The sequence below is a fragment of the Cyanistes caeruleus genome, chromosome 19 (assembly GCF_971803275.1).
Source record: "Cyanistes caeruleus chromosome 19, bCyaCae1.hap1.1, whole genome shotgun sequence".
Classification (NCBI taxonomy): Eukaryota; Metazoa; Chordata; class Aves; order Passeriformes; family Paridae; genus Cyanistes; species Cyanistes caeruleus.
In genome coordinates this window covers 914203-929079 of record NC_141719.1, presented here as the reverse complement: position 1 = coordinate 929079, position 14877 = coordinate 914203, and the positions used below count along the sequence as shown (strand labels likewise).

Genomic DNA, 14877 nt, shown 5'->3' with positions numbered 1-14877 from the left:
CAGAATTCCAAGGGAGCCCTGGCTTTGTGTCCCAGGGCTTGCCTGACCACCCACCCGGAGCAGCCACATCCTCCGTGCCCAGCTCCAGCCTGGCAGGGTCTGGCACACACCCAGCATTGCCACTCCATGAAATATCCCTGCTCCATCTGTCATCAATTCCTTTGCCTGTGGTTTGCAGCCTCCGTGCCATGGCCTGCCTGGTGTGGCTTTGTCCCAGGGCATCTCTGGCCACTGGCAACTTCCAGGCTTTTTATCATTTTTGCAAGGAAACCTCTGGAAGCAAACACAGAGCAAAGCACCTGGCACAACTGGATCATTACTAGCCATCAGGGAAAGGCATCCTTAAAGCCCAGCTCCTCATGCCTTCACCTGCACTTCTGATCTGAACTTCAGATCATTACAAGTCTTTTCTTTATTAATTATTAAAGGTTTGGCTGCTGGAAACACCAGTAACCCTGAGCTGGGCAGGGGATGTTGCCCAGCTCTGCTTTCTGCTCACCTTCTGCTGCCTGAGCCTCATTCATGCCCTGAAACATGTGCAGAAGTTGGTGGAATTCTCTTTTTCTCCAAGTTAAAAAGAAGGAGACATTGTGCAAACATTTCTGCATAATGTGTCATATTTTTGCATAATTACCCAAACCAACCATTTCAAACAATGCAACTCCAGCCTCTTGGCTGATGTTTGATGTGTTGTGAGTTGAGGCACCTCGTGCATGGGATGGAGTGGGAGATGAGGAATGCAAGGCACAGGACAGGCAACTTAGCTGGATGTGTCTGTTAGGCTGAATAAATGGAGTTGAATTAATGAAAAAATGTCTCTGGCAGCTCTTTCATGAAGCCTTTGCTGTGAGATCACCCAAGATCTTGCTGGGGTGTGAGAGAGCCACGAGCTCCTCAGCAGCTCCCAAGGTACCAGGGTTCTCTGAGATGCTTTTATTTAAATTTGCTATGTGTGGGACATGATCAGAGTGATGAGATGGATTAAAGAATCAGGTTTTATAGAGAAAATATACAGAAAATATGGTTCTTCTGGGTGCAGGCAGTGATGAGGTAGGTATCAGGAGCTCAGGATTTAATTCCTTAATTTTAATGACAATCAGCCAAGAGGAGGCTCTGGGAGTGTTGGTTTGGTGAGATGGTAGATGAATGTTGTTATCAATGGAGAGGTGGCTGGAGCTGTTAAATGGGAGGGCTGGGTTTAAACCTGCCCATTTTCAACAATTATTTCAGCAGAAGCCCTGAGTCAGGAGAGAAAACCAGGGAACATCAACCCCACTGCATGATAAACAGATCTTGGGAAAAGGAGTTTTCAAAGGGATGCCGGTGCTGTGGGGGATTCATTTTGCTGCTGTTGTAGGGACGGTGAATTAGCCTCCACAGAAACCCCTCGAGGACTGGGAAATGGCACTAATAGGCTGCGAGCCAGGTGCTGAACATTTCACAAACCTTTGTGTCTGGTGGGTCTGGTGGGCATGGCTTTGTCACAAACTGCGGAGGTTTGCGGAGGAGCGCTGAAATTTAGCCATCTCCAGCTTCAAATATGGGAGAGGTTGGAGAAGGAGGAGGAGGAGAACAGAGCAATTGCAAGGAGGATTTCATAGAGAGAATGGTGGGGAATTCAGCCTGAAAACCTCCGGGAGGCCAATGAGGTCTTTTCAGTGCTTGCTTGGGGAAACTGAGGAACTGAACGGCTCAGAGGTTTCCCACCTGCAGGGGCCACCCAGCCAGGTTTTTGGGCAGGGCTCGGTGCTGTCAGTGGCAGTGAAGGGCCAGGGGACAGAAAAGTGGACAGACAGGAGAGGGGAACAGCTGCCCAGCCACAGAGGAGAGCTGGGAAAAGCAGAAATGAGCACCTGGGAAATATCAAAAATATCTCATTGAAATAGTTTTCACAAGGTTCAAAAAGGGGGAGTAGGACTGTCTGAAAAAGGGATTTCTTTTCTGCTATGACAAAAAATGTCTGTTTTCAGTAAGGAAAAAAAACCCCAAAAATAAAAATGCTGGAGACCCAAAACTTCCCAGCCAAAAATCCTGATCTGATGCCAAAAAGCTTTCGATTTCTTGTTGAAACAAATCTTTAGAGAGAAAAGAGCTGAGCATTTCTGTGGGAAACCCCAGCATTTTCTAATCTGGCTTTTGAACATTTGTTCAATTCCTTTCACTGCACCTCAGGTTCAGGATTTCCATCTCTTCCAGCAGCAGCTGAGAGTTACAAGGGTTCATTTACAGGATTTGCTCTTCTTGCTGCTCCCGCCCCAGCTGAATCCCAGCTCGCCTCCACGGCCACACGAGGAAACCTCAAAATACACCGAGCTCAAAATAAACTCGTTTCCCCTTTTTCTGTTCTCTCCTTATCCGGAGGAGTGACAACTTCTGTACGTGGGCCCTGCCTGAAAGGTGGGAGCTGGAGATGGGGCTTGGAGGAGGCTGATTCAAATTCTACATCTCACCCATACCTGGGATTTTATGCCCCTCTGCCCTTGCAGAGTGATGACCAGGTAGGAGCAGATGAAGCACCATTTGTAAGTGATAAACCCTGAAATATCTTGAAGTCCTCCTCAGCTGTAAGGACTTAATTTCCATGGCCTCGTCCTCAGCGGGAGGTGGGGGAGAGCAGAGAGAGGGGCTGGCAGGGGATGTGGGTGGCCTTGTCCTCACCAGGAGGCTGCAGAGGTGATGGCAGGGAATGTGGGGGCACGAGGAGTCATTCCAAATAGCGAAAAAAGCAACTGCAAACCGGTTTGGGAGAAGGGAGGAAGAGCTGTGGCAGCAGAGCTGCAGGGAAGGGCTGGGGAAGGAGGAGCTGAGTGTTCCCACCACCCCACCCTGAGCCCGTACCTTTGCAGGCCTTGCGGTGGGAGATGGGCTTGCTGAGGTCGCGGTAGAAGCCCTCCTTGCAGTAATGGCAGTGCCTGCCCGCTGTGTTGTGCCGGCAGTTGAGGCACACCCCGCCGCTCTTGCGCCCTGACAGCTTGAACAGCTCCATGTTGAAGCGGCAGCGCCGCGCATGCAGGTTGCAGTTGCAGGCTGAGAGAGGCAAAGAGAGGACATTGTCACCATCTGTGCCCAAACAGGGAGGTGCCAACCCTGGGGAGCTGCTGCCAACCCCTCTGTGCGTGCCCTGTCAGACTGGGGGGGGTCTCGGGATGGGAGGCACCTCTGGCTGTGAGAAGCCAGCTGCTCACTCAGATCCCCCCCTGACCTGTGCTGTGGGCTGGGCCCAGCACTTGGGAGGGCAAAATGAGGTTGCCAAGACCACATTTCACTTTCCTAAATACGGCTTTGCCTCTCCCTGTAAGGTGTGAACTTAAAGCATAACAGGAACGTTTTCCCCCACATAAAGACGGAATAAAAAAGCTTTTCCCATAGTTCTTCACACCACCATGTTACTGCACCCCAGGTCTATGTACCCAGCTGGCCTGTGGGCTGTCCCTCCCCTTTTTACATAATATGTCCATTCCCTAGAAAGTTCTCCCTTCCCTGTGTCCCCATTGGCCACAGTTTGCTGCAGTGCTCCGCCCCTGTGATCCCATTGGCTCTCCATGTCCCTGACCCCGCCTATGCACCACTTTCCCCTGTTCCTATTGGATCCTGACCCTCAGCTTCACCCCCTCAAGCCCAGATATATCCGTGGCCCCTCCACTGCTCCCTGGCTTTGTTCCTGGACTCCTTCAGTGTGAGCTTGCAATAAACCCCACTGGAACTCCACACAAAGATCTCTCCACCATTGCTCAGCTGTCTGTGGTGTGATTGTGTGTATGAGTGCGTTGTGTCAGTGTGTGAGTGTGATTGTGTTGTGTCAGTGTGATTGTGTGAGTGTGACTCTGTGTGTGTGTGTGTGTGTGTGTATGAGTGTAATTGCGTTGTGTCAGTGTGTGAGTGTGATTGTGTGTGTCAGTGCGATTGTGTGTGTGTCAGTGTGATTGTGAGTATGATTGTGTGTGTGTATGTGTGAGATTGTGGCCTGTCAGACGCTTTCCTCTCCGGAGGCACTTTCGGGAAGGTAGCGTCACCTGACCACCTGCACCCGACTTTACCTCCCTGCTCGTAGTGTGGGTTATGGGGGGACTGTGAGGACAGGGGCCCCTCTGTGGTTAGGGGACAGGGCACACAAACCCCTGTGACACCTTCAGCTTTGTCACAAGCACTTTCCCCCATGGAAGCACCGTTCATCTCCCTTCTCATCCACTCTCTCTTTGTGTTGTTACTGCTTGGTCAAAGGTCCCCAGACTGCTGAGAAACCCCTCAGGAACCCCCTCTGTCCCTGTGGGAAGGGGTTTCCATCACCACCTGCCCGACCTTCCCAGTATTCCCACTCTCACCACTTCTGACACACACATTTGAGCTCTGAATGCTGTTCCAAGACCTCCCTAGCTGGTTTCTCCCTCAGCTTTTCACGCCACAGGCTCTGTCACTCACCTGCAGCCCTGACCAGGCTGATAATCTTCATTTCTGCCCCTGCATCCCCCATCCCACCTGGGACAGCCCTGGCCTGACACCCAGTTAACCAAATTCCAGAAGGTGCCCCCCTGCTCTGATTGCTGTGACTGAGCTGTCCAATTCCTCCACCATATGCAGCCTAAAGTCAACACCAGGCCTATTTTAACAGGGGGCCTTTGCAAAGGACAACTTCGGGACTTCAAAAGCCCGACCCCATGCCTGCCTCTCCCCAGAGCTGTCACGGGGCCATCAGGAGGCAGTTGCTGGGGCTCTGTGCTTTGCTGAGAATTTTATAGCTTGTTTTCTTTTCCCGTGGCTTTTATTTGTTCTTCACCCCTGAACAATGCAGCTGTGCCATGCCAGCCCACAGCTGGGCCCCTCGCCTCAGCACGGAGGTGTCACAGCTCCGGGCTTGTCACCTTCCCTCAGAGCAGAGATGTCTTAATCCCTCATTCCTTCCTGTTTACCTTATGGTGCTCTCCCAATACAAAGCCATGCTGTATTTGCTTAATTATCAAATTTCAGCCCAGAAGATGACAGCGTAGCTCCGGAGTGTTTCTTAGGAGCAATCCCCAGCTGACACACGCCGTGACAGCACCGAGCAGAGCGGAACCCCCGTCCCCGCACCCTCAGTGGGATGGAGCCGCTGTCTCCGTGCTCTGCCGTCAGAATTCCTGTGGCTGACACGGAGAGGCCAAACCTCACATCCCCACTGAGGCCGGCAGAGCAGGAGCAGCAGCAACCGACGTGCTGATGGAGACAGGAGCGGCCTGGGAGAGCTTTGCCAGGCGTGAGGGAGAGAGATTCCTGCCACGAAGCTGGGCCCCGGCTTTGAGCCGCGGTTTGGCCCTCCTGGGATGAGCCCAGCAGCCTGCAGGAGCTTTTGTCATCTCCCCAACAGGACACAAGCATGAGGGAGCCCGGAGACAGCACTGCTGCCTCCGGAGGGAATGGCTGTTTCAGATCGGGCCCAGCCCCACATGTGCTGAAGCTGCACTTTTAGCACAGAAAGCAGCACAGGAGCACGCACCAGACACTTGTGTGTCCCCCCCTCGTGGGTTTTCCCCTTCCATGGAAAGCTCAGGAAGAGCAGCCTGCTGTGCCCTGCTGGAGCGGCCGCTCAGCTCTGCCTTCTCCTCATCCCACACGTGCTGAGCAGCCCCGGCCCACGCCACGGCTCCACCACAAAAAGGGTTTTAGAGGTCATTCCTGCCCTGCAGAATGCACTAGCAAAGCTTGTAGGGTGCAGGTGGGGCTTTTAAATTCCCAGCCCTTGTTTTACAGAGGTTCAGTCCTTTTCCTGGAGGTGCAGGACCCAGGGCTGGTTCCTATGCTCAGGGCAGAGCCTTCCCAAGGGCACAGACTAGGGCTGGGACACAGGGAATGATCTCCTGGCCACACCTAATCCCTGAGGCAGCACCTGTACCCAGGGCACAGCCTCAGGACTCAGCTCAAACAGAGGAAAAAAGGTTTAAATCCCTCAGTCTGAGGACTATTGTAGGTTGTGACCACGTGGGCACGTCTCAGTCATCCAAAGCCTCGAGGCTCACAAGCGGCTCTGCCTTTGGTGCCACAAACCACAGGATTTGGTCCCTGTCGATCAACACGAGGGGACCTTTATTTCTCCAGGGATTGGCATGGCCTCACAGGAGCCTTAGCTCTCTCTCAAATCTGTCAGAAATGCATGTTTTCCCAGGAGAATGAAAGCTCACCTCCTCCTAAAACTTGTATTTTAGGAGATCTGGACTTGGCATTGGAGTATTTTGCAAGATTGCATTGGCAAATTCCTTTTTAAAATTCAAAGCTGAGCCCACACGAAGAGTGAGTGAAAATCTTCGCATTTCTTTGGGTTGCTTGATAAGCAGAAATGTTTTTTGCAAAGCCAGGAAAACAGAACTCTGGGGATTTTCTTGAGTTCTTTGCTAACATTTCCACTGGTGCCACCAGAGCAGAGCTGCACAGGAATGTGGGAGAATAAATTGAGTGTACAGAGCTCCTCCCAGCTCTGCTCCCAGGATCAGTTTTCCATTGGTGTTCCAGGGATGGGAAAATCCTGAAGAATGGAAGAAGCTGAACCTCCCAGGAAGCTGCAAGGAGCTCCCTGAAACATCCATCCCTGTCCTCATCCAGAGACAACGACCTAAATCTTGTGGCTGCCTTGGGGGACAAACCCTCCAGGAAGGCAGTGAGTGAGCTGGGAGAAGGCGTGGTCTGGTCCAGCCCCACTCCATGACCTCCCTCGAGATCCCCACAGGCACCCAAGGAGGGACAGCCACCCCTCCACTGTGACCTCTCAGCTTCTTTTGGCTCCATCAGCTCAGCCTCAGTTCCTCCTTCCACTCCCAGGAAACAGCTAGAAGTAGTTTGGCACCAATTTCCTCCCATCCCCATACACCTGGCTGCTTTTCCAGCACCCACCCCTCCTGATCCACCTGTTTCTGAAGTCAAGAGGGGCCAAACTTAGGGAGAACGGCTTTAATTGGAGTTATTGTGTCCTGTGTCCACCCTGAATGCCTGGGCTGGAGTGACCAGTGCTGTGCACCACTGGCCACAAGCCAGGGCAAGCTGGCCGCTCTGCCTGTAGCCTGGTGTGTTTGCAGAATGCCCAGTGGGAGAGGCTTGGTCTGGCTGAAGGAAAATGCCCATCCCATTTCTCCTGACATCAGCACACAGGGACAGAGGGACTGAAGGAAAATGCCCATCCCATTTCTCCTGGCAATAGCACACAGGGACGAAGGAATTGGGGCAATGCAAGAAATGTCCCAGCCAGGCGTCGCAGAGTCCTTGTGTGGACAAGGCTGGGACACGCTGTGATGGGATCAGATAATTCTGGAGGTGCAGAGTGTGGGCAGTGCCTGGGCACATGGCTGGCCCCAGCAGCAGGTCGGGATGGTTTTGGATCCCAGCTCCAAACCCGTGCATGTCCCCAGGGTGTGTGGCTCCCCGGCCACGTTTTCCCTGGACAGAGGCGCTCAGGAAACGCGGCTCCCGCCCTCCCTCTGCTCGGCCCGAGGTTAATCCCCTGCTGTGCTGAAGCATTTTGCCTTGTTCCTAACATGACTTGGCCTGGCTTTAATTTTCTGCCACTGCTTCTTAGTTTGAATTTCCCTGAATTCAAGTGGCTCTTTAGCAACCCGTTTTTTCTTTCTATGAACGCCTTTGAGGGCTGTAATAAAAATCACCTTCCAGGATTGGCATCATGTCCATTCCTCAAACTTTGCTTTGCACCTGGTGGAGAAGACACCCCTGCACTGCTGCAGACCCTGCTATGAGCAAAACCTGGGCCAGGTGCTGAGGGCTCTGTGAGGAAAGGTTTTGGCTCTGGTTGCTCCACTAAGCCCAGTCCTGCTGTCTCTTCTCTCTTCTTTCTCTTGCGCTGCCAAAGACCTCACAAGCCTTTTGTTCCCTGATTTTATTGCTCACAGATGTGCAGAGCTGCATCAGAGCATCTCTACCTGAGCTGCCAGGCTCAGCTCTGGATAACCAGATTTCATTTAAACACAGATGTTCTGAAACCTGGAAAAGGTTGAAGAGGGGAAGAGGAAAGCAGGCGGAGAAAACACCGCGGAACCTTCTCCGTGTTAAAACCAGTGACTTGGTCAAATGAACCCCTTAAGGAGGTCAAGGTGGGCAGGATTTTCCATGTGGGAGAAGGAAAGGAGGGACATGAATGGAGGCACAGGCTGGGGCTGTGCTGGGAGCTGTGGTTGTGGTCCTTGTGCTGCCACCATGTCCCCAGCGCCCTGTGTCTCGCAGGACAAATTCCTCTCCGTGGTTTTCATTCAGCAATGACAATGCTGCCCTTTCAAAAGACCCCACCCTCCCAAAGCTTATATTTTGGCAATTTTCAAAATGCAAATTGCTTTTTAAACAAACGAAAACCCCAAAACATTTTGTTTTAATTTTTGCAAACAATAATTCAGGGGAGGGGGGAAGGAAAAGGGGAGGATGGAAGAATCCAGAGACTGAAAGTAATCTCTAAATTTGACTCAAATTTATGAACAGTCCTAGTCTCCTTAAAATTACCCTTTTCCCAAACAAATATTTTTTTTCCCCAGAAAATTGCTAGCTCAGCCTGAGCCATTATTTCTCTTCTGCAGGAGAAATCCTGACATGCAGGGGTCCCAGTCCCTGAGAGGGACCCCATGCCCATCTTGGGGGGGCTTTCCTCCCACGGAATCCCTAGATATCCCTGATATCCTCAGAGATATCAGGAGTGTTATTTCTGAGGATCATAATGGTCGATGGAACACCCATAGGGACAACAGAGGTAAAGCAGCCAGAGCCAGTGGGGACGTGTCTGGACTGGGAGGTGGAGAGCAATTGCCCATGGGGACAGCAGGAGGGCGTCCCTACAGTGTCCCTTCAAGCCACTGCCAACTGGTCTGAGGTTGTGGAGCAGCTGGGCATGAACCTGGAAGTGGTGGATGAGCTCTCACACCACCACAGGTCACACCAGTCCAGCACAGGCTGCCAGGGCCCCATGAGTGCTTCCAGGTGTGACCCTGCAGGGACCTCTCCTGGGGGTTTGGATGACCCCAGGCTGGGGGAGGGTTTCTGTCTGTGCCTGCTGCAGCAGAATGGCCAAACAAGGATGAACACCAGTGGCAAGGTCCTGTAGAGTGGAGTCACCACATGTGGCCCCAAGGCTTGGAGCCATAGGGACTGAGGGGTCAGACCCAGCTCTGCTCACAGGGCAGTTGTCCCCATGCCCTCCCGAGTGGCCCAGTGCCACTCAGCACAGCCCCAGCTGGCCACCAGCAAACAAAAACATTTTCTCAGGAAAATTCATCTGTGTGAGCAGTTGGGTGTGAGTAAGGAGGAGTTGGTTGGGTTGGCTCAGGCAAGGGGAAATCCATGGGGGTGTTGTGGCTGCAAGGGGCAGACATGAGGGCTGCGCCAGGGCCAGGTTTTCCTGACAGTCAGAGCTAAGGGATGGAGGGAAGTGTGTGGACACACCACAAAAATTGCAACTGTGGCTGGCATCGCCCCCAGGCCAGAGCCACAGCCCTGGCCTGCAGCAACAGCAAGTGGGGATGGGCAGAGGGAAGGAAAGGCAGAACCCCAGCCTCACCAGGACCCCCTGTTGGAGTGAGGGCTTTTTGGGGAGCCCCTCACACTCTGATCACTCCTCAGGAGCCCAAATACCTCTGGTCCCCGCTCCACCCATGAAAGCAAGGAATGAGGGAGCAGGATCCTGGGGAGAAACACGGTGAGGACATCTCCCCCTCAACACAGAAAGATCTAGGGGATCTGAACACTTTTCCATGCTTGAAAATCCCTAGGAATGGCAGTTCTGTGGAAAAGCTCTGGAGGACATGTCATCAGAGTGACTCAGGACCTCCCTGGGGAGGCTGCACAACCCAAGTGCCCTTCACTTCCCACTTTGCCAGCTCCTAAATCCCCATATGCCTTACAGACAGAGAGGCCCTGGACATGTCCTGCTGTCAGTGTTGGTTCTGCAAAGTGTAACAACTCTCTGTGACACTGGAGTTGGTAACAGAACACTGACGCCCGCCTGGGATTTCCAAGGATAAGACCCTCATTCTCTTTCCTATAAAAAAAAAAAAAAAAAAAAAAAGCCAGACTCAGTGTTTGGGTTGAAATGTTTGAGACTGGGTGTCTGAGTCAGGCTGAGCATTTCTAGAAAAGTCCCTGCTAAAATGATTCAGCTGGAAATGAGAAACAAGGCGAGTGAAAAATCCTGTGCTGTGCCAACCCTAACAAATTTGGGGATTTATTTCCTTAAAGAAAATCTATTGCCCTTACATTTGAAGCCAAGGCTTAAAAAGAAAAACACTGCTCTCTGCTAGGGATGTGTCTGTTGCCGTCTCTAAGAAGAGCTGCTCAAGCTCAGCTGCATTTCTCAGTTACTGAAAAAGGGAGGACATTTGGTCAAAGCTGATGGAGTTCTGCAGCTGAATTCCATGAAAATCTGATTTTCACTGCCTAAACCAAGCCCAAAACCAGGCCTGTAGAGACAGGGCAGAGGATTCCTGTCCTGCTGGTGGATCCCCAGGTGTGGCAGTGCCACCCTGATCCCTCCTGTCTGAGGTTTACCTCCATCCATCAGGACTTCCCAATGGAGCCCTGCTCTGCCCTGGTCATTGTCAGGCCCATCAGCAGGAAGGGAGAACTTCCAGCAGATGCTGGGAGTGGGGAGGAAAAGCAAATGCTGAACAGCAGTTTGGCAGATTGAACCTGTGAATGTTTTGGGATTGCCCTGACCCCAGCGACAAGAGGGGCAAACCAGGCACGTCCATGGTGAACCAGCTGCCCATGAACACCCAGAACCAGATGAAATAGTGCCCAGCCAAAGTGGGCAGCAGATGCACAGCTTGCACAGCCAAATCCCAAAATATGGTGTCTGGTTTTGAGAGCAGGTCCAGGGAGAAAGTCCAGAGCTGTTCACAGATCAAGCCCCACAAGAGGGAAGAACAAGTCCTGTCAGATCAGTTGCTGAGGGTTAACAGTCAACACTCAGAATTATCAACTTTCTGCAGTGTGGTGAGCACAAAACTCTTCCCAACAACACCAGATCCCTTTGGAGAGCAGCTGGCAGCTGCTGCCCACCAGGCACTGGCTGCCCACCCATCCTCCAGCCTCACAAGCCACGGGAGCTGATCCCAACAACCACGGACACCGCTGGGATCTTCAGCTGCCGTGCTGGGTCTGACCTAGGTTTGGATTCATTCCATGGAGGGAGAGGTTTCCATAAGTGTTTCCACATTGATTGGTCCCAGCCTGGACTGGAACACCAGAACCACTCGAGGTATTTCCTGGCTGTACACGTAGTGTTTGTGGCCCCACAAGAAGCATCAGAGGAGCAAGAGCAAGACTTGTTCCTGGGAGATTTACAGCTCCCAGATATCCAGATTTTGAGCCAGATTTGAACAATCTCTGGGCAGCGAAGCTCTCCGCACTGCCAGGCAGCACACGTGGCAAGCAGCTGCTGGCAGCCCTGGGGGTCCAACTGAGCTGTGTGTTCCTTGCTGGAGTCCTCAGGGACATGTCCAGTGACCTGCAATGGCTCCTTCAAAGCCAGCCGGCAGCTGAGGGTCCATCAGCAGGCGATGGGGGTGGAGGAGGAACCTACGGGCCCGTTGTGCTGCATTGAAATGTTGGGATTTGTGGCAGCCTCTCACCCAAGGCATTTTCTCCCAAGACAAAAGCGCTCTTACTCAATACAGGATGGGGAGCACAAAGCCAGCCTTGCCCTGGTGCAGCACACACGGTTGGACTCCAAGCGCCGGGAAATGGGCTGTAAATCGCCCTCGCTTCCTCCAGAGCGCTGCGAGGGGACAGCGCTGCCCTGAGACTGGAGCGGAGCCTTCTCCTGAGCGCCTCTGGGGATCAGCCTTCAGCCTCAGCAGGAATCAGCCTCAGGAGCCAGCTCTGAGCTGGGATCCAGGGATCTCCCCTGAAGGCTGCTCTGTGGCGTGGGCAAAGCACGGCTTTGTCCTGTCCTGCCCTGGGTGCCAGCACCTTGCACCCACAGCCAGTCCTGCTGGGACACTGAAGGGATAGCGCTCACAAACACAGAATCAGTGAGGCTGGAAAAGACCTTGGAGATCATCGAGTCCAACCTGTGACCCAACACCACCTTGTCACTAGACCATGGTACTGAGCACCACATCCAGGCTTCTTTTAACCTCCAGGATGGTGACTCCAGCACTTCCCTGTGCAGCCCATTCCAATGCCCAACCACTCTTTCTGTAACAAAGTTTTTCTAATGTCTCGCCTAAACTTCCCCTGGTGCAGCTTAAAGCATCCAGCAAAAGCTTTGACCAGGATTTGATTCAGATTTGACCAGGAGATTTTCTCTGCAAATCAGGTGTTGTGCAGAAAGTTTGCAGATAAACCTCAGATTAGAAAGAGCTTAATACTTTTTTTTTATTATTATTATTTTTTGAGAAGGGAAAAGTCAAGAAGTGAACTCTATTTCACTCTGGGAGATGATATCAGCCTGTCATCAGCTTGCTTTGTTTAATTTCACCATCCAAGCCCAGTCTCCTGAGATTGTCAATCCTTTGAAATGAATTGTTTGTATCCCATAATTCATGCAGATGCCATTCAAAGGCAGGAGCTGACGGGAGAGCTCACCCTGCAGTCTCTGGGTTATCAGGGATAGCACAGAGCCCCCAGCCCCTGCTCTGACCCCCCAGCCCAGCTCCAAGGTGCTCCTGAAGTGTCAGTGTTTATTTAGAGGGGAATCCACTTGGGAACAATTTACCCACTTAGACTCTGCCCTTGCGGTTTCCCTCTTATCTGGTTCAGATCTCAGCAGCAGCTTCCCTCAGCTGCTCCAGGGCTGTGGTGCCTTCCAAGACCTTTCTCCTCTCTCTACCCACACCTTGGTGTTTCTTGTCCAGCCTGATGGCAGCTCTGAAATGTTGTGGGTTCAGGGAATGCTTTTCAAGTGGTCAAAATCCTCATCCCACCCTCATCCCACTCCCCAAGCGCTTGGTCTCACCAATACGTTTGTGTTTCTGTAAAATCAGAACCCTGCATCTCAAAAGGAGGGCACGTGGTGGGGTTGAGCACCCCAAAGCTCCAGGTGATCCTCCAGGACATTTCCCTGTAAACTTTCCTACATTTCTGCCCCAGGAGGGATCAGCTACTTCAGTGTTAAAGCCACAGCACAGATACTGAAAGAATTTGTTCATTCCGAGCAAAGGTTACCCAAAATGCACAAGGCTGATAACACAACCAGCCCAGCGAAGAGTCAAAGGCTTTTCAAATCTGGATTAAAACTGTTCAGCCCAGAAGGACCAGGGATACAAACAGCCTCAGCTCTGCTTCCATCGGTGCCCCAGGGAGCCGGAAAACTTGGCTGTGCTTTGCCACAGCCAGGGGTGAAAGCAAAGCGAGGCGGTTTTAAACCAGCTCAGGCTGTGCTTCCCCCAGGGCAGACCCGGCTTAAAGTGATGCTGCTCCCGTGCCTGGTCGCTGCTAATTCAGCCTCCTGTGAGGTCGGGCTGTGCCGGGCTCCTCTGCACAAACAGCGTTCAGGAACGTGTTGTGTTGTTTTAACCCCGGATCATTTCCCAATCTCCTCTGGAGCAGGGCCAGGGGAATTGTTAAACCAGCCTCAGCCAGCCCCACTTCCGAAGGGACCCTGTGGCTGCTGCCAGAAGCCAGCATGGAGCTGGGCACAACCCAGGCCTCACCATCCCTCCTCAAAACCAGCAGCAGCACCACATGGTGCCACAACACCAAAACCACCTCTCTTCAGATCAGCTCCTGCAGGATTTCCCCCTGGAGTCTGCATCACTGTCCTTTTGTACTTTCCCCACCATGGTTTGGTGTGGCCTTCCCTCCTCTCTACAGGATTGCATGGCCTGACCCCCCCAGGCAGGGCCAGCTGCTGCAGCTGTGCATTCACACCCCCAGACCCCGTGTCCCCGGGGCAGCAAGGAACAGGGGCTCCCTAGCCAGAGAACACCTTCCTCTGGGGAAACGCGTTCTCCTGCAGGCAGATCCCAGAAATCCCAGCATGGACAGAAGCCCCAGGGAAGAGGATTCTCCAGGGGGATGGTCCCTCTTGTTTTGTCACACATTGCTGGGAGCTGGTCCTGCCTGTGCCTCTCCCCAGGAGATGGAGCTCAGGGTGGCTTTGGGAGTGCTCCCATTCCCATGAGTGACAAACCTCATGCCTGGCCACTCGAGGTGCCAGACAGTAACCCAAGCTTGACAGATAACCCCTCTTGGGAAGGGTTTTGGTTTCTCTCCGAGCCTGGCTGGCTCAGGGGGGCCATTGGCAGCTCAGCACATTTGTTTCACCCAGCACAGCGGGACTGAGCCCCGGGGCTGCCATGGAGAGCTTGGCCATGGGCTGTCCCATGAGCTCCATGGCCTGGCTTCAGCCAGGCTCTGTCCTTGGAGAGGAGATGCTCCAAGGATGCAGGAAAGGTCCTGTCATGGCTCAGCCTAGCTCCACTGTGCCTCAGCTTCCCTTTCTGGAAGTAGGGAGAGGGACCCTGGGAGGGTTTTGCTGTGGCAAAGGCTCTCAGCTCTGGTTGACAGGAGCCAGAATTGTCTGTGGATCTGCAGAATGATGTTGGATGACATAAAAACTCAGCCCCAGCTGGGAAAACTCAGCAGAGATGGATTTTAGTGCCACTTCCAAGCCTTCCTAAACCTGAGCTAATCCTGCAACCCAGTCCAAGCACGAATCATGGTGGTGGATGGGGTGAGTGCCCAGCTCCCATCCCACAGTCACCTGGACCTGACATCACCCTGGGCTGGCTTTGGAACAGCCCTACAGGTGTGAAGAGCTGTGTTTGCTCAGGGATATTCACACCTTTAGGGCTGTGTGGACAGAGCTCTGCTGCCCTGGGTAAACAGAGCTATCTTATCTCGGGACACTATCAGGGCATCTGAGAGCGAAGGAAAACTGCGGCTGATGAGCCTGACATCCCAGTGGCTATCGCTGCG

At 52.9% G+C, this 14877-nt stretch overlaps 1 protein-coding gene across 1 annotated transcript in view; it reads right to left on the bottom strand.

Annotated features, from left to right (window-relative positions):
• NTN1 (netrin 1) overlaps positions 1–14877 on the bottom strand; it is an 84848-nt gene that overhangs the window by 32381 nt on the left and 37590 nt on the right. Inside the window, exon 2 of the mRNA XM_086857083.1 lies at positions 2839–3027. Within this exon, the coding sequence (XP_086713209.1) occupies positions 2839–3027 (189 nt within the window). The remainder of the gene's footprint in view (positions 1–2838; positions 3028–14877) is intronic.